This window comes from Hyperolius riggenbachi, chromosome 10 (assembly GCF_040937935.1).
Source record: "Hyperolius riggenbachi isolate aHypRig1 chromosome 10, aHypRig1.pri, whole genome shotgun sequence".
Lineage (NCBI taxonomy): Eukaryota > Metazoa > Chordata > Amphibia > Anura > Hyperoliidae > Hyperolius > Hyperolius riggenbachi.
In genome coordinates, this window is record NC_090655.1 from 78,815,258 (window position 1) to 78,837,908 (window position 22,651).

Consider the following 22,651-nt stretch of genomic DNA (forward strand, 5'->3'; position numbering starts at 1 on the left):
GAGAAGTGTATTGACAAAATACGCTTCTGCGCATGCGCAATGCTAACGGTTTAAAATATCTGCAGCGACATTGACTTACACGGTCACGACGGATGTGGAGTGGTAACGTGCTGATGCTTTTGCATCAGATCAGACGCTTCCCATCGCGGCATTTATGAAATGCCCCATAGGTTGAATCTGCTTGCAGCACTGGGACCCCGGGCTCCCAGCCAGGGCACTATCTGCACAGTGTTTGTATGTCCTCCCCGTGTCTGTATGGGTCTCCTTCGGGCACTCCGGTTTCTTCACACATCCCAAAACATACAGATAAGTTAATTGGCTTCCCCCTAAAATTGGCCTTAGACTACTATACATACACTACACGATACATACATAGACATATGACTATGGTAGCGATTCGATTGTGAGCCCCTTTGAGGGACGGGTAAGTGACAAGACCATATACTCTGTACAGTGCTGCGGAAGATGTTGGCGCTATATAAATACTAAATAATAATTAATACTATTTCCTATATCGGGGTTGACAGGAGTTACTGGGAATATTTCATTCCGTTGTCACGTGTAGCTCTACACACCTACAGACATCACCCATTGACATCTAGTGTTATCAGGTGGATATTAGCAATTAACAGTCGCTGCTAGGGATCATGGGAAGTGTAGTCCTGAGTCCAAAGGGCAGCTGAGGCAAAAAACATCGACCCATCCCAATAACCTTCCTGCTAAGATAATGTTATAAAGTTGAAGAGAAACCTTTTTATTTAATATTTATATTTGAAAAAAATCCAGAGTTTGAAATTACACTAATATTAAAGTCTGGCCACGGTAGTGTATAAATTGTAATTACTGCAGTTAACAAAGTGTCAAACTGACACTTTGGTAAATGTTATCGGTTGATTATGTCACTAAACGCAGCTGTCATCTGAACAGCAGCTGCTGAAGGCTGTTAGAAGGCGAATTAAGGTGTGAAAATTATAGGTCTTGCGCAGTGCTGAAAAATGGGTCTGTAATTAGGAAGATACAGTATATTCCATAGCAAAATGAGGAACTTCTCAACTGCATAATTTTGTACATGTTTATTATTAGTCTGTTAGAGTCCATCAGCCTTTTTTAGATATTATTATCAGATTCCGTTAGGACCTTAACCTTTGTCAGGCTCTTAAAGAGATACTGAAGTGAAAAAAAATATATGATATAATGAATTGGTTGTGTACTATGAATAATTACTAGAAGATTAGCAGCAAAGAAAATATTCTCATATTTTTATTTTCGGGTATATAGTGTGTTTTCTAAAATTGCATCATTCTCTAATATGTGCAGATTACACAACACTCTGCATTCAAAATGAGTCTTTCAGAGCAGTCTGTGAACTAACGACCTCTCCTCTAGCAGAGAAAAAAAAACTGTTCACTTATAGTTGAGATAATAAAAGTCAGAAGACAGCCCTCTCCAGGACTTTGAAAGTCGTAGAGATTAATGGCTTTTTTGCATAGCGATAACAACTGTAGTTTCTTAACTCTTCCTGTACTGGAAACAATTACACTGATGTATCTGATCTTAATGTTTTATTTCTTAGCTGTGCTACACATACAAATCATAATATCATTTTTTTTTCGCTTCAGTGTCCCTTTAATGCAGTGTGCTGTGACGATTTCACCAGTCAACTCAATGGCATAATATCAATCATTACTTGATCCCTCTTCTATTTTTTTACTTCTCGCTTTGCAATGTATTAATTCATTTTTTCCGTTTTAAAGGCAATTACAAATTTTTTATGAATCAACCTCCATATATCTAGGATTCTATAAAATGATGGTGCCAACAGTAAACTCGGACCTTCAAAAGGGCAGTAACTGGTGTAAACAGTTTCAAAGACGTACAACTATGCTCGATAATTGTCTGCGATTGTCTGCAGGTGCATAGCTGGTAATCAATGCTAGCAAAAAACCTAAAAAAGAACCCAACCAATATATTTTGCACAACTACAGATTTGTATTTAAGTCATAAATCACATACAGTACAATTTTTGTTTTGTGCTTCAGTAACAGTATATGGTTCTATGAGCTGCAACAGTTGAGATTACAATTGACAACTTTTTTGGGCCTACCAATTGTACAATATTAATTGGTGTTAGCTCTATCACGTGAGATGTACAATCCCATATATCCTAATAAGGCAGCAATGTTTACGTTGGGACCATCTCATTGTGTACGATAATATTGCTAATGTTGCCATGAATACTTGTTAGTTCTTTTAATTGTCACTTGTATTATTTATATGTATGGGTGGTTTGTATATACTATATACATGGTGATTGCATTGTCTGTTAGCACTGTGACTCAAATTTACGATACTTTAGGGAGATGATCTTCCCTTTCTGATCCACCCACAGTTGGTATACACAGTGGCAGCATGGCGGTGTAATGGTTAGCTCTCTCACCAGGGCTCTACATGTAAGGAGTTTGTATGTTCTCCACAGGCCCGCCATCAGGGGGGGACATCCGTGACTCCCGTCACGGGCCCCGGCCCTGCAGGGGGGCCCCATCCCTGCCGCGGCCCTGGCGGGTGCCGCCCGGCCGCCGCTCAACCCCCCTGACCGCTGCTCCCTCCCTCCATCCCTCTTGCCGCCGCCGCCTCCGCCTAGTCAGACCCCGAGCAGGCGGCGACAATAGTGCGGGCGCTAGGACCCAGCACCCGCACTGATATGCGGAAGTGACGTCACTTCCGCATATAGAGCGGGTGCGTCCAGCGCCCGTTCTGGTCGGGTCGCCACTGATCTTGAGGTCTGACGCTGGGCAGCACTCATTGGCAAGGTAGGGGAGGCAGCGGCGGCGGCGACGACGACGACGGCGGCGGCGGCTGGGGGGGGCGGCTCCCTGTCACTCGCTCACTAGCTAAAGGGCCTCCCTGTCACTCACTCACTACCTAAAGGGCCTCCCTGTCACTCACTCCCTAAAGGGCCTCCCTGTCACTCACTCACTACCTAAAGGGCCTCCCTGTCACTCACTCACTATTGAAAGGGCCTCCCTGTCACTCACTCCCTAAAGGGCCTCCCTGTCACTCACTCACTAGCTAAAGGGCCTCCCTGTCACTCACTCACTAGCTAAAGGGCCTCCCTGTCACTCACTCACTACCTTAAAGGGCCTCCCTGTCACTCACTTACTACTTAAAGGGCCTCCCTGTCACTCACTCACTAGCTAAAGGGCCTCCCTGTCACTCACTCACTACTTAAAGGGCCTCCCTGTCACTCACTCACTACCTAAAGGGCCTCCCTGTCACTCACTCCCTAAAGGGCCTCCCTGTCACTCACTCACTACCTAAAGGGCCTCCCTGTCACTCACTCCCTAAAGGGCCTCCCTGTCACTCACTCACTACCTAAAGGGCCTCCCTGTCACTCACTCACTAGCTAAAGGGCCTCCCTGTCACTCACTCACTAGCTAAAGGGCCTCCCTGTCACTCACTCACTAGCTAAAGGGCCTCCCTGTCACTCACTCACTAGCTAAAGGGGCTCCCTGTCACTCACTCACTAGCTAAAGGGGCTCCCTGTCACTCACTCACTACCTAAAGGGGCTCCCTGTCACCCACTCACTACCTAAAAGGGCTCCCTGTCACTCACTGCCTAAAGGGCTCCATGTCACTCACTACCTAACCTGGGGGTCCCTGTCAGAATCCAGGTGAGAGGTGTCTGTCTACCATAATAAGGGGGCATTCTGCCTATTTATGTGAAATGCTGTCTATTTATGTGCCTCATGACTGCTGAATTTGTCTTGTTGGGGGCCTAATGATTGAATGTTTACTTGTTGGGGGCCTCATGATTTGTTGGGAGCCTCAAGATTGCTGAATTTGTCTTGTTGGGGGCCTCATGATTTGTTGGGGGTCTCACGATTGCTGAATTTGTCTTGTTGGGGGCCTCATGATTGCTGAATTTGTCTTGTTGGGGGCCTCATGATTGCTGAATTTGTCTTGTTGGGGGCTTCATGATTGCTGAATTTGTCTTGTTGGGGGCCTCATGATTGCTGAATTTGTCTTGTTGGGGGCCTCATGGTTTGTTGGGGGCCTCATGATTGCTAACTGCGAGACTATGGGAAAAGCTGAATCATTACCATATGAGACAATAGCATTAAACCTACTTTTTTAGCTTTTTGAAACAGAAAATAAAACTGGGAGGTTCTAAAAAAATGATGGAGCACTTCCTCCTTCCGGCTTGAAGGAGGAAGTGCTCGATATCGAGGCTTGCAACGCGTCCATTCGGACACTTGCACCTCGTTGAAACGCTGGGTGGAGAACGGCATTCTGGGTAATTAACCCCGCCGCATCTAGCCGCTCAGCTGTGGCAATTAGAGCTAACTTGAATCACGAGTATCCACCGTGGTTATTCGTGATTAATTTGTGGACAGCAAGCCTCCAACTAGCTCTGCCAACATGTAATGGCTACGCACATTTCTCAGTTTGTGGGGGGGGGGGGGGCCCGGACTGATGATTTGTGAGGGGCCCCAAAATTTCTGATGGCGGCCCTCTCCACGTGTCTGCATGGTTTTACTCCGGGCACTCTGGTTTCCCCCCACATCCCAAAAACATACAGATAAGTTAACAGTAATAGCCTTCTCCCTAAAATTGCCCCTAGACTACGATACATACACTACACAACACATACCACTATGGTAGGGATTAGATTGTGAGCCCCTCTGAGGGACAGTTAAGTGACAAGACAAAATATATGGTCACCTTTAGACTTCACAGCTCCACCATTTCACGGATATCATAAATGTAACTATTGTTGTATCTTTGCTTATCACATGCTGTTATCTGTTGCGTGGCAGCACGGTGGTGTAGTGGTTAGCATTCTCGCCTTGCAGCACTGCATCCCCGGGCTCCCAGCCAGGGCACTGTTTGCATGTTTGTATGTTCTCCCCGTGTCTGTGTGGGTTTTCTTCAGGCACTCAGGTTTCTTACCACATCCCAAAAACATACAGATACGTTAATTGGCTTCCCCCTAAAATTGGCCTTATGGTGTGTACAAATCTTTGCAAGATGCTGCACACATTCAAAAGATCATATCTGTCAATCATCTGCAGATCTGAAGATCCATCGTGGTGGATCTGATCTGCAGATGAATGTCTGTTAAACAAGGTGTGTATGAGGATCTGCAGATCTCATAGACTATGAATGCATTTTGCAGGAATGGATCTTTTGCAGGAACAGATCTTTTGAATGTGTGCGGGCATCTTTGTGTGCAGCATCTTGCAAAGAGTTCTATCTGATGGGGAGTGCAGCTCCATAGCAGACTCTGCAGACTGTGTAGAGCATGGCTCTCATACTACATGGAAGGGGGTAAAATTGGTCTCATATCTTTCATTAATTTTTCAAGTGTGTACACACCATTAGACTACGATACATACTCTATACAATACATACATTAGATTGTGAGCTCCTCTGAGGGGACGGTTAAGTGACAAGACAATATACACTATACAGCGCTGCGGAGGATGTCAGCGCTATATAAATACTAAATAATGATAAAATAATAAGAGCCCAATTGTACTGGTGCTTTCCATACAACACAGCCATGCTTGTGAATGTGATCTGCAATTGATATGCTACTGGAATTTCCAGGAATAATCTCTTAGCAGACCACAATTCTTTATGGTCTTAGCCTGTCTTTTTGATATACTGCATGTATGTGATTTATGACTTAAATAAAAATCTGTATTGTGCAAAACGTACTGGTTGGGTTCTTTTTTAGTTTTTTGCTGGTGGAAACCGTTCTTTACGTTTGTGGATTATGCTGGTTCTATGTTATTGAATATAATAATATGAAACATTTATTTTAAAAGGAAACGTTTATTTTCAACGGTGTCAGAAACCAATAGGTTATCTTCACACTCTGCAGCGTAGACCTGTATCACCAGAGTAAACATTATAACATGATTTACAAAAACCTACTCAGCAACCGCTTCTGTTAACATAAATGAAATAATGGATCTGCTTTAGATGCCTCTGCAAAACATAAAACAGAAAGTGGCCTTTTGTACGATGCTCCTTTTTGCGCTGAGAGGGCTATGAATATTCATTTTAGCTCAATGGCCATACATAGCAATCAGCATTGTGAATGCATCTTCTTTCTCTGGGCACAACTAAGTTTCATAAGCATCTTAAAGTGTACCTGAGATGGGGGATATCAAAAATGTATGCATACCTGGGGCTTCCTACAGCCCCCCCCCCCCCCCCCCCCCCGGCCAGATCGCTCCAACACCACCGTCCTCTGCTGAATGCAGCATCCACAACTGGCCCTGCTAAAGTCGTTCAGTCTGCACAGTCAGGCTGTGGCTGGGAGCACGACGGGAGAGCGTACAAAGCCAGCCTGCGTCTGTGCAGTGTGCCACGGACCGGAGGACTTTCCGGGGAAATTTGCCGGCAGCGGAAGACGTCGGCATGGGAGTGATCTGGCCTAAGGGGGCTGGAGGAAGCCCAAGTATGTATACATTTTTGATATCCCTTGTCTCAGGTTTCCTTTAAGAACTTTAAAATGGACTTGAATATATCCCAGAAGGTAATAGAGAAGCTGCTTTATATGCAATCTTACCGTCAGGGGCATAACTAGAAATCATAGGTCCCCCAGTCAAAACTTTGGTGGGGCCCCCTTAATGTTTACAACCCTTCCCCTGCCTCCCCTTAGGGACCATCACAACTTGGGTGTCCATCATACAAGGGTCATAAAACAAGTGTGGTCATCAGGATCTTCACACCCATAACATGTGTTGCCTGATCCGAAGTAAAGTACCCGGTATCTGAGGAAGGGAAGTTAGTAGTTGGGGCCCCCCACACCACTGGTGTGAACATTTCACAGAGACTTTCTGTTGTAGGTCTAGGGAGATAACACACTGTCATAGCTTTTTCAGGCAAATGTCTTAGTGATTTGACCAGATACTCACCAGTGTGCAGATACTCCTCAGTCCACTAAGCATGTGCTGACCCATTTGCACTTGCTGGAGTGTAGCAGAGCAAAGTCAAATCATCTTACTCGGTTCAGGTTCCTTTTAAGTTAAGAAATGAGTACTGCAACCTGCAGGTTTAAAGCATTTTCCTTTAAGCGTCAGGAAATCTATCCTCGGTCTTTAGCAGGGTTGGTTTTGAGTACTGTCTCATACAATATTTACTGTGTGGCTAATGCAATTAAAGCTACATAATGAGACCAGCAGCTACAGCACCGCAAAACCATGGTCTGTCAGAGCACTGCAACTTGTTTGGTGTAATTTGTACTGTAGCCTGATAATAAGGAGACAGGGCTGCTCTGTCTCACCAAAGGAGATGTCTGTGTAAATGAATATTAACAAACCAGTGTGAATGTCAAAATATCTGCTCGCAGCATTTCAGGTTCAATTAGAACAACAAAGAGGTGGAAAGAGGGCCACATTTATCTTGTGTTCCTTTGTTAGAACAGCTACATTTCTTAGTAGATTACTCCATCTCCCCAGACATCCACGGCAGCCGACAATGCAGTAAGTCATTTATCTTCCAGCTCCCTCAGCTCTCAGGCATGTAGTCAGAGCCTGGAGGAACCGTTCACAGGTCCACGCGACAAGGACAATCTCCTTGTTCTCCAACAATTCACGAGATAGGATACTGGCCAGGTGTTCATGAATTTTGGGCGCCATGGAAAATCAGGCACAGGTACAGTGCCGATGGTAGAATATTGGTAAATTTACCAATACTCTACTATTTAAAGTGTTAATTTTCGTTAGTAAAATATTGGTAATTGTCACAGATATTTTACTATAGCTAAACCTAAGCCTACTCTCAAACAGATCCCTCTACTACCAATGCCTAACCCTAAATCCCCCGATGGTGCCTAACCCTAAGACCCCCCTCCGCTGCACAATCCTCCTTCCTGGCACCTAACCCTAACCACCCCCCTTGCACCATAAACAATAATTACTGGGTGCCAGCCAGGGACGGATCTAGGGAGGGCAGGCAGGTATCTTGCCCCAGGCGCAGTTTGTTGAATTCTTAAAAAGGCAGAAAAATGAATGGCAGATTCGGCACCAAAACCTGACCTTTAGGCGCCAAAACTTAACCTTGCCCCAGGCGCAACTTGGTCTTGATCCGTCCCTGGTGCCAGCTGGCATCCGAATTTGCCTTTTGGCACCGGCTTGCCGATACTTACAATTGAAGTCTTTGTTGTCACCCGATATGTCCAGAAGCTGCATACGCCTGATTCACCTGATACCCCTGGCCAGATCTGCCACTGAGAGTGTTGTGACCATCCACACCTGAATCCACCACAATCATCTCCAACAAAACCATTCGGTAAAGGTGTTTGGATTTTAACACCTACACCATCACAGGCAATGTCTAAAGGGAGCATAAATTATTAAAATAATTATGGAAGCTTCAATCGTTATGTCCTTCTGAAAATGCTAACTGCCTGGCAGCCATGCTGTCTTTTGGCTTCAGCTGTTTCGGAGTCACATCTGCAACAAGCTCGCAGTCTGTGCAGTCAGAACTCCTGATCAAGATACTTGTTTTGGGATAATGACTTTTAGAAACCCTAGGTGAAAATAAACTGGTGAGATAAACAGTTGTGTCTTTCCTCTCACTCTTAAAAATGACTTTGTTTTTAAGATATCCGGTTCTATAGTCACACTAGGACATTTTCATTGCGTTACCCTTTTTTACCGCGGGGTTACGCCTGAAGCATCACATCTGATGCAAAAGCATTAGCGCGTTATGGGACAACATCCACTGTAAAGTGCGTTGACCGGACATCATGTAAGTCAATAGTGCTGCAGATATTGTAATTGTTTGTGGTGCGCATGCACGGAAGCAATACACTTGCATGAAAATTGTATTTCTGCACTGGATGTGAGTGCTAAAGAGGCTCACTTAAGATTTGATTTGCAGCCAAGAATTACATGAAGGCTCATTACTGCCTGCATCTACAAAGCCTTTTTTTAGTGTTGCAGTGCAATACGATCATCTTATTGTACCGCAACCGAAACACTAGTTGCTAGCGTGAAACCGGCCTCTGCTCAAAGGAAGTCCCCCACAGCTTAAATATATGAACTATTGACCTGCTCTCAAATTGTTCTCTGCCAGGAAAAGCTTTGTCACTGTAATTCCTTATCAGTCAGGGTTATGCTATAATCTGAGAAGGGTCCGACGAGAGAAGCTATCACTTGCATGTCTGTAAGTTAACTCTTTCGGGCAGTAAAGGAAAAAAAGGAACACGGCCTGGTTATTAATATGTTTTGGACTGTACATTCACATGTTTATCTCATCATGCCACATGTCACCTCTAAAGGCTGAGGATTTGCACAACAAGCAGCATGTTTTAAAGGGTGCAAACAATGGCACCTTTTGTATTCCTCTCACTTTCAATTACCCTTTGGCAAGAGACAAGACAAAAAACATTTATATTGTGCTTTTCTCCTGGCAGACTCAAAGCGCTTGAGCTGCAGCCACTAGAGTGAGCTCTATAGGCAGTAGCAGTGTTAGGGAGACTTGCTCAAGGTCTCCTTACTAAAAAAGTGCAGCTTACTGAGCAGGAAGAGCTAAGATTCGAACATTTTTTGTTCTAGAGAGCATCAAGCAGATATTACCTAATATTACCCTCCCCTTTGACCTTTCACACTTCCTCACTGTTCCTTTTTACGATAAATAGCATCACCCGCTGACAGAGAACCTCAGTTCACATTATTCTCAGCTCCGCTTGCATTACAATGACTGAAACTTGTAAGCGTTTAGCATTCACGGTAATTACCTGCAGTTTTCACTGTCTGTAGGTAACTGCTTAAAGTGGTCTGAAAGTCAGCATTTCTACTTTTGCTCTAAAAGATTCCTCACAGCTTGAAAGCTACTATCCCAGAATTTATTTTTTAGCAGAACATCACTGAAATGGTTAAACAAAGCACTTTGTCCTGCTATTCAGCTTCAAATCCGCTACTAAACTGGAGATAACAGTATCTTTGTTTGCATTCCAATGTTGATACATGTGTGTAAACACAGTGTAACAAGTGAAAAGGAACTCTCTGTGAATCTCTCTGTGCTTCAAGCACACAAACAGCTCAGAACAGCTGATTAGAAGATGTTAATATATAATAAAAAGCAGTTTGAATAAAATGCAATGGAAGGTTTCAGGGCAAGATAAAGTACACTTTGGAAACTTGTAATTTGTAAACAGACAATATTACTTATGCACAAAAGCAAATATGATAACTGTATGAGTAATAAAAAGTAGGAAAACATATTTTTATTGAATGTTATGTCGGAGTTTCAGACCACTTAAATATGCACATTATTAATATATTCACAGTTTATATAGCCTATATTTGTTTAAAGGTCACTTTAAATGTGTCAGATCGGAGTGTCTTTTACGCGGTAGATGGCTGAGGTAATAATTAATTAGGTGGGGCATATACCGTGCAGTTTTATTGCATGTAATTAATTCAAGCAATACTAACAATAATTAGGCCACACATGAGAAATGGGGACCATGTCACAAAGAATGTGAAGAAAATGAGGTTATAATAAGGCTTCTCCTCCTGGACTCGTTTGCTATTATTTTGAATAAAAAAAATAAATTTGAAATTCAAACTTCAACATTTCTGACTCTTACACAGCCACTTCCCAAATGGCTGTTATTTTGTTTACAGCCCCCCCCCCCCTGCCGCCCCTGGCAAGAGCTGAGAATTACTGTATATACTCGCATATAAGCCGACCCCCCAAGTTTTACCCCAGAAAGCAGGAAAAAGTCATTGACTCGCAAATAAGCCCACCCCACCCCCAGTATAAATAGCCAGATGTGACCCCAATACCAGACAGCCCCATTCCCCACAGCCATGTGTGCCCAACAATGTTAAGCAGACCCCCTTCCCACATTGTGATCAGAGTATTTAGTATTGACCTGCTATGCAAAGACAAGCAGGTCCAACAAACTTGTCACAAGAATACATTTGTTACAGCAGACTGAGAACAGCAATGGTGCCTCCCTTAAAACAATAGGGATCAGAATGATTCTCTTCAATGTGATCCCCCCCCCCAACTGTGCCCATGCACCCCCTCCCACCCTAGTACCTCTGTGGCTATTTAAAAATGATGTACCCCTGCTATGTCCGTTCCCCTCACTGCTGGAACGGTACATGCATATAATTTTCTCCCCGAGTCTCTGCCCCCTACCCCCATGATGTGGGGTAGGGGGCAGAGACTCGTGAGCCCCGTAATGCTGTCTGCGGGTAGAGGAGAGCTGAGTATCAGCATCACATGTCCGGGGATTCCCTTCTTCACTGTGTCTCAAGACGCCACTAGATGGCGTCATAGATATGAGACACAGTGAGAGTGTCAGAGAAGAAGGGAATCCCCGGACACGTGATGCTGATACTCAGCTCTCCACTACCTGCAGACAGCATTACGGGGCTCCGGACATGTGACGCTGGCACTCGGCACCCCTCTACATCATTACGGGGGCTCAGGACTGGACAAGTAAGTGCAGAAAGCTGTGAAAATCACAGAAAGGAGATTCGGGGAGGAATCCGCTCGGAGTCGGAGAGGAGGCAGATACCGCAGGGGGGAAAACCGTTTTTACATGTACCGCTCCAGCGCAGGGGGCACATCCCGGAGTGAGGGGGGACACTTCAGCATCATGACTCGCATATATGCCGCGACCCCCACTTTTGAACCACTTTTTGGGGGTCAAAAATTCGGCATATATGCGAGTATATACGGTATCTGCAACACGATGCCCATTCTGAACATTTACGTTTAGAGTTTCCAGGTGTGCTGGGAAATTCCGAAAGTGGACCTGAACTCTTGCACAGGACAGGAGGAAAACCTAGAGAAATGCAGCCTGTATATATTTAGAGAGTTTAGTCTGTCTCATTCCCCTCATCTGTGACTAATCACAACTGTAACCACAGGATGTTAACCCTTTACCTGCGTCCAAAAGCAGGAAGTAGACACACTGTAGATTTATTGCAGGATTTGTATCTGCTGAAATAAAGAAATGTTTTTTCTTTAAAGGTTGTTATGCTAATGCTTATCTTTGAAAGCAGAGAGGAAGTTCTGAGTTCAGGTCTCCTTTAAAATGAAGAGAATGCTTAAAATTAAAAATAATGATGTTTTTTTAGCTTCATGGCACTTGCTGCAGGTAGCCTTTGTAAAAACACGGATACAGCAGTGAGATGTGGGTGAAGCGAGAGGGCACACAAGCATACTGCTCATTTCATATAGAATCAGATGAAGGAACAAAAGCACTCACAAAGGCAGAGCTATGCTTATTACAACAGAGGCGACCCCCAGGATCTCATCAGCTGTATGCAGACTGCTGTCTTGTGTGACACTGATTGGAATCTGTCAGAATCTCACTGTTCACTTCAGTCTGTGATGGCGGCTCCACAGTCACTGAGAATCTTCAGCAGACCCTTCAGGAGTCCTTTCTTCACTGCTGGAACTCACATTGCTGCCTCTGCTCTGTGCAAGTCACTTCCTGCATATCAGTGCCCAGGAAAAGCAGTGTAGTTGCATGTTACTGATAGCCAGCCATAGACTGCTACGAGTCAGATCTCAGGAGTTTTCATTTAATTCTTTGTACACTATTACTGATTAGGCTGACATAATGGCCCATATGCAATTACTTTTTTCTCCAGAGTTTTCTCCTAGGTGATAGTTGCACACATTGTTATAAGTGAATCATTTTTTTCACCTACTTTTTGGTACCTTTTCTTTTGCAAAGAGGTTAAAAGCTATTTTAAATAGATGTTGAAAAATTATGTAATAGGAGAAAATTCTGCTAGGAGAAAACACCCTGAGCTGATTGAGTACTCTGTTGTACTGGTCCATGCCCTACCCCATGGAGCCATATCAATTCCTGCCATGCACTGAGGAGGATCAACTGTCCAAAACAGGCTGTCTGCATGTTGGGTTGATGTGGCGCAGGGGTGTCAAACTCAAATACTAAGTGGGCTGAAATTGAATACTGGGACCTAGTCACAGGCCAACCTCAACTTCTACTGGCCCCCTTCCTCCCTTATAAAGTTCCCTGGTGTCTAATGCTCTCCCCCCCCTCCAACTCCTATACAGTTCCCTGGTGTCTAATGGTCCTTCTCCCTCCCCTATGCAATTCTCTGGTGTCTAGTACCCCCCACCCTCCCCTATACAGTTCCCTGGTGTCTAATGGTCCTTCTTCCTCCCCTATGCAATTCCCTAATGTCTAGTGATCCTCCCTCCCCTATACAGTCCCCTGGTGTCTATTGCTTTCCCCTACCTCCCCCATATGACTTCCCTGGTGTTCTCGGGCTTTACCTCCAATATAGCTTCCCTGGTGGTCTAGAGTGTGTCAAACATAATGCAAAGTTGGGAAACCACTTGGGGGGGGGGGGGGGCAAATTTAATGGCTTTGAAGGCCACAGTTTGGCATGCATGCTTTAAGATGTCAAGTTCCTGTGTGCAACTCTTCTTTCCATATAAGTAAGCAATGCATATATAAATGCCACAGTGTCATTAATTACAGTTATATTTTCTATATTTATACTAGCAAATGTATGATTGTCCATTGAACAGACAATACACTGACAGGGCCTTGGATAGTGTTTGCCATAATTTCAAAATAATAGCTGTTTTTTTCATTTAATTGTTCTATGCTACACACCCAATTGTACTGTGCTGTTGCGTTTGGCATTTGGGGAAATACAATTATGTGTTCACATTCTATATATAGCTTGTGTATATTCCATTATAATTCAGTGCAAACAATTAATTAGTTTATATCACGTTTGCGAGCCTCCCGTCTGAGACAGGCGTTTGCTAGAAGAGTTAGTTACCCTGCGTAACAAGGCATGACTGTATGAGAGGGCTAATAAAAGTGAAGGCTGAATAGCAGTGGCATGCTGTCAGAGGCCTCACCACAGCCATACATCACTGGACTCATGTGCAAAACAAAAAAACACAAGATAATTAACCAGAAAAAAAAGAATTTTGTAGCTAAACAAATTTACCACTCTGTCTAAATGTACTTCAAAGTTCACTATATATTCAATTTAACCTTGTATGTCCTGTTGAAAAAAAGTCTAGTTCTGCTTTCAGAAGTTTAAATGACCTGCAAGCTCATTTATTGTGAGGTGGGAAAGAAATGTGCCCGTTTGGTCTATGGGATTCAAACCATGGCTGTTTCTTGGCACAAGCCATCCAGGCCAAGGCTTAGGCCCTCCTTTATTGTACAAAGGTTGGACAAACTGGGCTTATTTAGTTTGGAAAGAAGGCAACTGATAGGTGACCTGATTAACATGTATAAATACATCAGAGGGCAATACAAAAGTTTGGCAGATGAGCTTTTTGTCCCTAGGGTTGTGCAACAGACAAGAGGACATGATCTGCGTATGGAGGAAAAAAGGTTTCTGCCATCTATTTAGAAAGGGGTCCTTCTTAGTGAGCGTGGTTACAATCTGGAACATCTTACCTCAGGACGTAGTTATGGAAAACACTTTATCTGCATTTAAAGAGGACTTGGATGCTTTCCTTGCATTGAAGGGCATCCATGGGCGTACATATTAGTATGTCACCGGTGAGCAGGATACAGGCTGCGTCAAATGACCGCTCACCCTGCTGCCGCTCAAATCCTGGGTGGCATTAAATACTATTCCCTCTCCGAGTCGACACAACTCAGAGGGGGGAGTCATTTTCCGGAAACCTGAATTACCCTTAGGTGTTTATGCACTATAACATTGCTGCTACAGCGGTGTCTAGAAACAACCTGCTTCAATCCACGGCTATAATTACTAGGTAATTCCTGAAAGAGTTGATCCAGGGATTTATCTGAATGCCATCTGGAGTCGGGAAGGATTTTTTTTTCTCTATTTAGGCTAATTGGCCCAGGACTTACAATGATTTTCGGTTTCCCCTGGATCAACTGGGATATGTGCAGAAGAGAAAGATAAAGAGGCGCATAGTGGATATAAAATACATTAACAACTTAAACTGAAAGATGTGAGGTGGCTTACCTTAATGAAGACCAATTCATATGAAATATGAATAGGAATTTATTATAAAGCACAAACGCATTTCGTGGGATTCCGCCCACTTCCTCAGGCCAAGTAAAAGTGCCAGTAGATGCTATTAGCCGCATATAGGTGCTCTATATGCGTCTCACTGCTGTTCTGTGCTCATCAGCACATACCACAAAGGCTGATCACCTGAATGCTTTACGACCTAGACCAGTGGTCCTCGAACTAAGGCCCACGGGCCGAATGTGACCCCGAGGCTTTTCTTCCGGCCCCCCACATACAAAATGTATTACTTATAGATGGGGTCAGCTACATCTTTAAATATTGGTTGTCCGCATAGCAGTACTGGCAATGCCCATACACATGGAAGCCAGAAAGCAGTAATTCACTGGTTTCCAATCAAATTACACATCAGGTGACACTGCTGTCCAATTGGACTGCAGGTTGTCACCTGGGTATGTTTCACTGTCTGGCCCGCAAAGACTTCTACATAATTTTATGTATACTCCGGCCCCCCAGCAGTCTGAAGTATGTTGACCCGGCCCTCGATCCAAAACGTTTGGGGACCCCTGACCTAGACAGTCTTTCTAGACCTTGGCTCAGTTTTGTACCAGCTCTTCTATATTTAGCCTGACTGACAGTTCTTTTTGGGTGTGCGTATGAATATGCCGCCGGTCTGTTGGGCGCATTTGTATCGCCCTGCTATTGCTGAAATTCCTGGTGGCGTAAAATACTATTTCCCCAGCCGTAGAAACTCGGGAGGAAACTTAATTCAGGTCCGGAGATCATCAGCACCCGAATTACAGGTAAGTGGCCATGGACTATAGTAATGCTGCTATAGCCGCGCCAATGAAAGGTGCTACATGGCCGCGTCTCAGCACCAAAATGACCTGATTCGCTTTATGGACCCTTTAGCTCCTTATAACACCCTAATGGTTCTGGGACACCGTTAGTTTTATGGGTAGTGTGTGAAATTAAATAATGAATTGACACAGACCAATTGTAACATTAGAACCACTGATACACCAACAAAAAAACAAAACGCTATCCCATTAAAATGGCACCTCATTGTCTGGTTATAACAGCACCTGTGAAGGGGTGGAATATATGAGGTAACAGGAGTACAGTCAGTACAGTAAAGACTGGGATGACTTTAAGAAGGGCTGGACAAGTGGTTCACTGCATCTCTAAAATGGCTTGTCTTTTGGAATGTTCCTGTGACAGATTAGTTAGAACCTACCAAAAGTGTCCAAAGCAGGGGCCATTGTTGGCCAAGGCTCACTGATGCTGTCGCTAAAACTGCTGAAAAACGCAATAATGGCCATTACGTAAAAAACAGTGCATTGCAGCTTTCTGTGTATGGAGCTGCATATCTGCAGACCAGTCAAAGCGCTCATCCTCATCGGCTATATTATGCCCACGTCCCTACAATAGACACGTAAGCATAAGGACTCGACCATGGACCAATGGAAGAAGGTGGCTTAGTTAAATTAATTACTTTTCCTTTGGTCTTTCCTTTGAATTTTTAGCACCCATTGCATCACAATAGCACTTTAAATATGCATGCCAACAATGTGGCTCATTAATAAGAAAAAACATTCAATTTCACCTCTTATTTCTACATTTAAAATTTTATCAGGGGTCTTTATTACCCTACTTCCGAGGCCTGCTCGACCACAGAAGTTTCAGGCAGATAAGGACTGATGTAATTATTTTATTGCACACATTAGCAGAGAGCAAACACAAGCTTTCATTAGCAGTTGGGGAGGGTAGATAAAACACTATGCTTCAAATAGTTTAGAGAAGCCACAGATGCTATCTTCACGCCTTCCCCTGGATACATAATGGGTGGCTAGAAGGGGAGGGGGAACATGGCAGCTCCTATAGCTATTAGAAACCAGGAAAAAAAGCACCAGTGCTTGGTTCCCTTTAGTAATGGAAGCAGAAGGACCTAAACTTCGATTAGGTTAATAAAAGTATTGTTCTTTAGTGGAATTTTCTTTTAGTTATATTATTTCATTTATTTGAATCCATTTTTGAACAGTTTTCATTGCCAGCCTTTCACAGCTAAGGCTCTGGCCTTCACCCCCATCTTTTGTCACACCTGATTGAACAGTTGAAAGGTAAAGCTGTAAGACACACAAGGTTTGGTAAATCATCCTGCCTAGGTAAAGACTCATTATAAAGCCCGCTAGCAGTGCATATAACACAATATCTGTTCCCGCTGACTGCACCTGCCAGCTCCCCAACACATGTGTCTGTAAACTCATGCTACGCCAGTTACAACTGAAAATTTGTAACAACTGGAAATTCACAATTAGGGGACAAGTGATAAAGAATCTTACATTCTGCACTTCACAGAACTGCTCACAAAGTCTGATTCAATAATAACAGGTGTAAAGCTTTAGCGTTACTTGAGATTGTTGTCATATTATTTGTCATCATCAATTGTTTGATTATCGGGATCCAGTAAGCCATTTTAGGAGCATAATACCTATTGCATGAAATAGTGTCTTGTTTCATAACCGCTTCCACTTTAGGAGTAGAAAACTTTATAACGATTATATATGTCGGTGTTCTAAGTTTAACGGCTTCTGAACCACAGTAATTGAATTCTGCGGACCCACTGCTACTATTGCTCTCCCGATGCTCGCTATGACAGCAAAGCTCTGTGAGCCGGTGAGAAGCCGATTTAATTGGCTCCTGACCCCGTGATCACTGTGAGCCAATCTCATTGGCTCAAACTGATCACAAGTTCAGGAGCCAATGAAATCGGCTCCTGACCAGCTCACAGAGCTCTGATGTCAAAGTGACGGCAGAGAGAGTGAGCTTCAGCGCTGGGAGAGCGCCACAATCAGCGGTAGGGCCAGGTCTGAATGCCAAGTCATCGGTAAGCCCTGTTTTTTGGTACCGGCAGTCTTTGGTCCGTAAAGGACCAGAGACTGCTGGAACACAAGAGGTTAATTGAATGAACAGCTGTTTATGTCATAAGTAATCCTGCTCTCTGTATGAATGCAACATGGAGATTATATATATATATATATATATATATATATATATATATATATATATATATATATATATATATATATATATATATATATATATATATATATATATATATATATAGTGTTCGTGTAATGCTGAGGTGACATGGATAAAGCATGTGTGGGTGTGTGAGACGCATGTCACCCCTTCATCTTCTTGGTACCTCAATGGCAGTTTTGCAATATCAGCATATGTTTGTATGAATACCGGTGGTGGGTGGAATTTTAACGATATATTAAAAGTCACAATTGTGGAATGCTCAGCCTTGCTCTCTAAAGGTGCCCATTAACGGTGTAGTTTTTAACAAATGGTGTCGGATTAAAAGAAAAGATTGTATTTAATCCATCCATAGCATTAAGAAGCAGTAGAGTATTGTACCGTGTTAGCCATCAGTAAAAGCAAGGACGCTTTTGGCTAACAAGCCTTCATCATTCCTGAATATACTGACAAAATGTTAAAAACACAGCTTATATACACTGGACGTTCAGAGGAGAAACATTCTTTAGCAAACATAAATAAATGTAATCAGATGCCTTAAAGGACGACTGTAGGGGAAAAAAAAAAAAAAAAAAAAAAGAGTTGAACTCACCTGGGGCTTCTATTGGTCCCCCGCAGATGTCCTGTGCCCGTGTAGCTACTCACTGATACTCTGTCCCGCTGCTGGTTCACTTCTGGAATTTCCAACTTTAATGTCGGAAAACCACTGCGCCTGCGCGGCCATGTCCTTGCTCCCACAGGACGTCTGCGGGGACCATTAGAAGCCCCAGGTACGTTCAACTCTTTTTTCCCCCTACCCCCTACAGTACGCCTTTAAAGTGACACTGAAGCGGAAAAAAAAATTAAGGTATAATGAATTGATTATGTAGTACGGATAATTAATAGAACATTAGTAGCAAAGAAAATATTCTCATATTTTTATTTTCAGTTTTATAGTTTTTTTTTTTTTACAACATTGCATCATTCTATAATATGTGCAGTTTACACATTACACTCAGCATTTTAAATGATTGTACAGAGCAGACTAGTGAACTTTTGAACTTTCCTCTGCATAAAAAAACAAAATACAGTGACAGACACTTGAGATAACAAGCTTCAGAAGACACAGCTCTCTGCGACTTTGAAAGTCGGAGAGATCTGTGGCTGTTTTGCATAGATAATAACTGGAGTTTCTTAACTCTTCCTGTACTGGAAACAATATTAGACTCATGTCTCTGCTGCTAATGTTTTATTTCTTAGCTGTACTACACATACAAATCATTATATCATAAGTTTATTTTCACTTCAGATTCCCTTTAATTGTCACTTCAGGAGGATGGCACAGGCATGCTAGCTAAATAGATAAGATCACTTGTTTCCTAAAACATCACATATCACTGGCTCCGGGTGATGGGGAGACATCGTAAATCCAGTTCAAACGTGACTGGACAGACTACATACACCATTAGTTATACGCTAAAAAGAATAGGGGCATTTAAAGTAAATGTTTACCGTTTCAAAAAAGAAAAAGTCAGATACTCACCTAAGGAGAGGGAAGGCTCGGTCCTAATGAGCCTTCCCTCTCCTCTCCCGGTCCCGCGCAGGATCCCCCGTCGCAGTATTCGACCAGTTCGGTCAAATACTGCCACTTCCGCATGCCGAAGGGAGCTTTCGGAAGCCTTCGGGAGCCTTCTATGACGCGCTCGCGGTACGTAGTATGGAGCGGCCCGTCTTCGGAAGCTCGAGAAGCTCGAGCTCCCGAAGACCTCCGAAGTCCCTGCGGCGGCGGACGCGAACGGGGGAGCCAGCGCAGCACCGAGGGCACCGGGAGAGGAGAGGGAAGGCTCATTAGGACCAAGCCTTCCCTCTCCTTAGGTGAGTATCTGACTTTTTTTTTTTTATTAGCGGTACCCATTGGCTTTAAAAACCCATCTTCCCAGCACATGAAATAAAATGAATAGTTTAAATTAAGGGCTCATTCACACTGCGGCGATTAGCAGCCATTTACTGCTAATTGCCGGTGATCGCTAGCGCTTTTTAAAGCGCCAGTGTAATACAAACTATATTGTCAGTAAGACCCCTCCTGAAGTGACAATTAAGGCAACTTATTACATTTATTTATGTTTGCTAAAGAATGTTTCCAGAATACCCAGTGTATACTGTATAAGCATTTTTTTTTTATTTTTTTTTTAATCTTGTCAGTATATGCAAGAACTACGTGTTTTTCGGACTATAAGACACTCCTGACCATAAGACACACCTAGGTTTAGAGGACAAAAACCAGGGGGAAAAATATATATACTAAACCTGGTGTATCCATAGTGAAGTTGGATTATGCCCTTTCTGTACCTCTTGTGTCTTCCCGTGTCCGCCTCTGTCCTTCGTGTCCTCCTCTATGCAAATTTGTGTCCCCTTGTGCCTTCCTCTATGTCCCTTTGTGTCCCTCGTTTGTCCCCTGTGTTCTCCTCTGCATGGGCACAGTACAGGGAGTCCCCGACATTGCAGCGGGTTGGAGGTTCATCTTGGCAGGCGTTCACAAGTCAGGAACTCCCTGCATTTGGACTATAAGACGCAGTGACCCCCCCCCCCCCCCCACACACACACACACACTTTTGGGGGGAGAAAAAGTGAGTCTTATAGTCCAAAAAATACAGTAAGTCTGATGAAGGCTGATTACCCAAAAGCTTACTTTTTGTTTATCTCTAAGTTGGCCAATTAATGGTATCATCCTGATTCAAAACCTCTTGCCACAGCATTAAAGAATCAAAACTATTTCCTATGTCGAAATCAGTTGCGTATGTATGAAAAATTCTTACATGCTGATCGCCTAGTTATTTAAAGCTTCTCTGTTTTCATACAATGCAAATATGTGAACAGAGTTTTGTTAAAAGGCAAGAATATTGGCTTCTTGGAGGGAGCGTAGTACCCTTCCAGATAGACATATGTATGGACTCCAATACTCCCCATCTGCAAATAAAACTCCACCTATCTTAAAATTTTTATCACATGACCAGATGCATCTGAATACAGAGAGCAAGTTTCAGGCGCCATGTGGGTGTGCCTGCTGCTTGGATTGCATCATCCTGCCGTTCAAACTGCAAGTGGGCAGTCACAGACTAAATTCTTTTGAGAAGACAAAAGTACACTTGTGCATGGTGATAGCGATGCAGTAAAAATCATGGTAATACGAATTGAGTAGAGTTTTGCACGAAGACAGGGATGCTGGTAATAACACAGTAGTAGTGTAAGTGTTACCATGGATCCCATTCTCACACACGTTTACTCCACCGCATTTATTACACATCACTATAGTATTACTCTGCTATTGGCCCCATGCTTATCCCTGTTCACACCTCTGGATTGCAGCCTATGATACGATCAGTCTGTGGTCCAGGAAGTTATAGTCGGTGTTGCAGTGTCCAGGCTCCTGACCAGGTTCTTTGTGATTTATTGGACTTGAGATAATCAGGGAGCTTCTATACAGACAAGCTCTACAACTGAGTTCCTGCATAGAGCTTAGAAAGCATTCTACCTGGACTGCAGCTCTAACATCCAACAGTCTTGGATGGCCTTTGTGTTTGCTGTATTCCTTACTTTTGGGCCTTCTCATTTGGGAATATCATAACATAAACAATAAGATGTTGTGAAACTCTGGACGCCCATACTCAATATAGGGAGGCACAACACAAGCACTGCGATACAATCCATCTATACTCACATGATGAGTGAATACTCGGGAAGCTCTTTCTGCCTTCAGACACAAGACTGGCATCTCCGGTGCAGTGCATCTCCTCATTCGATACCCCATCCGGGAAACAACGGTAAAAGAAATCAGGCCGTGGTCTGGAATTAAAAACAAAATTAATTATGGTAAATTAGTTAAGGTGTAACTCTAAGCACAAAAAGTCATATTTCTGCAGCACTTTTAACTATGCAGTTTCAAAATCTCCCCAGATTTTTTTTTTGGGGGGGGGGGGGGGGGAGGGATCAACAGAGAGAATGAGGGAGGAAGGAAGGAAGGAAGAGTCAGAAGAAGTAAAGGGGAGGGAAGTGGAAGAGGGGGGGGGGGGGGGAGGGAGAAAGGAAGGAAGGCAAAGAGGGTGTAGGTGAGGGAGGAGGAAGGAAGGGTGGGTGAAAAGAAGTAAGGGGCGGGAAGGAGAGTGGAAGAGAGGGAGGGAGGGAAGAAGAGAGAGAGGAAGACAGAAAGGAGGGAGGGTGGAGGGGAGGAAGGAACAGAGGGAAAGGGGGGGGGGGGGGAAGCTAGGGAGGGAGGAAAGAAAGAAGGAATGAAGAGAGGGTGCGATCAAAGGAAGAATGGAGGGAGGGAGGAAGGAAGAGAGGGTGGAGGAAACAAGGGAGGGAGAAGGAGATGGAGTAAGGATGAGAGGGAGGGAGGGAAGGAAGGAGAAAGGAAGGAAGGAAGGAAAGAAGGAAGTAAGTGAGGGAGGCAGGAATCCAAAAAAAAGTGTGAGAATGAAATAAAAAGAAAAAAAGAGAAAAAGAATGGAAAAGGAAACAAAAACAGTAGAAAGACAGACAAAAATAGCAAAATGACAGAAAAAAGCAGAATGAGAGAAACATGGCTGCCTTTGAAATCTCATTATTTTTATGTTAAGGGAGGTTGGAAGAAAGCAAGG

At 43.6% G+C, this 22,651-nt stretch overlaps 1 protein-coding gene across 2 annotated transcripts in view; it reads right to left on the reverse strand.

Annotated features, from left to right (window-relative positions):
• The window catches only part of PLPP4 (phospholipid phosphatase 4), a 238,766-nt gene that overhangs the window by 36,078 nt on the left and 180,037 nt on the right, over nucleotides 1–22,651 (reverse strand). For both annotated transcript variants that reach the window (XR_011024584.1, XM_068258847.1), the window contains exon 5: nucleotides 21,733–21,857. Coding sequence is in view for 1 of the 2 variants with exons in the window: in XM_068258847.1 (XP_068114948.1) it covers nucleotides 21,733–21,857 (125 nt within the window). In the remaining variant the exon portion in view is untranslated. The remainder of the gene's footprint in view (nucleotides 1–21,732; nucleotides 21,858–22,651) is intronic.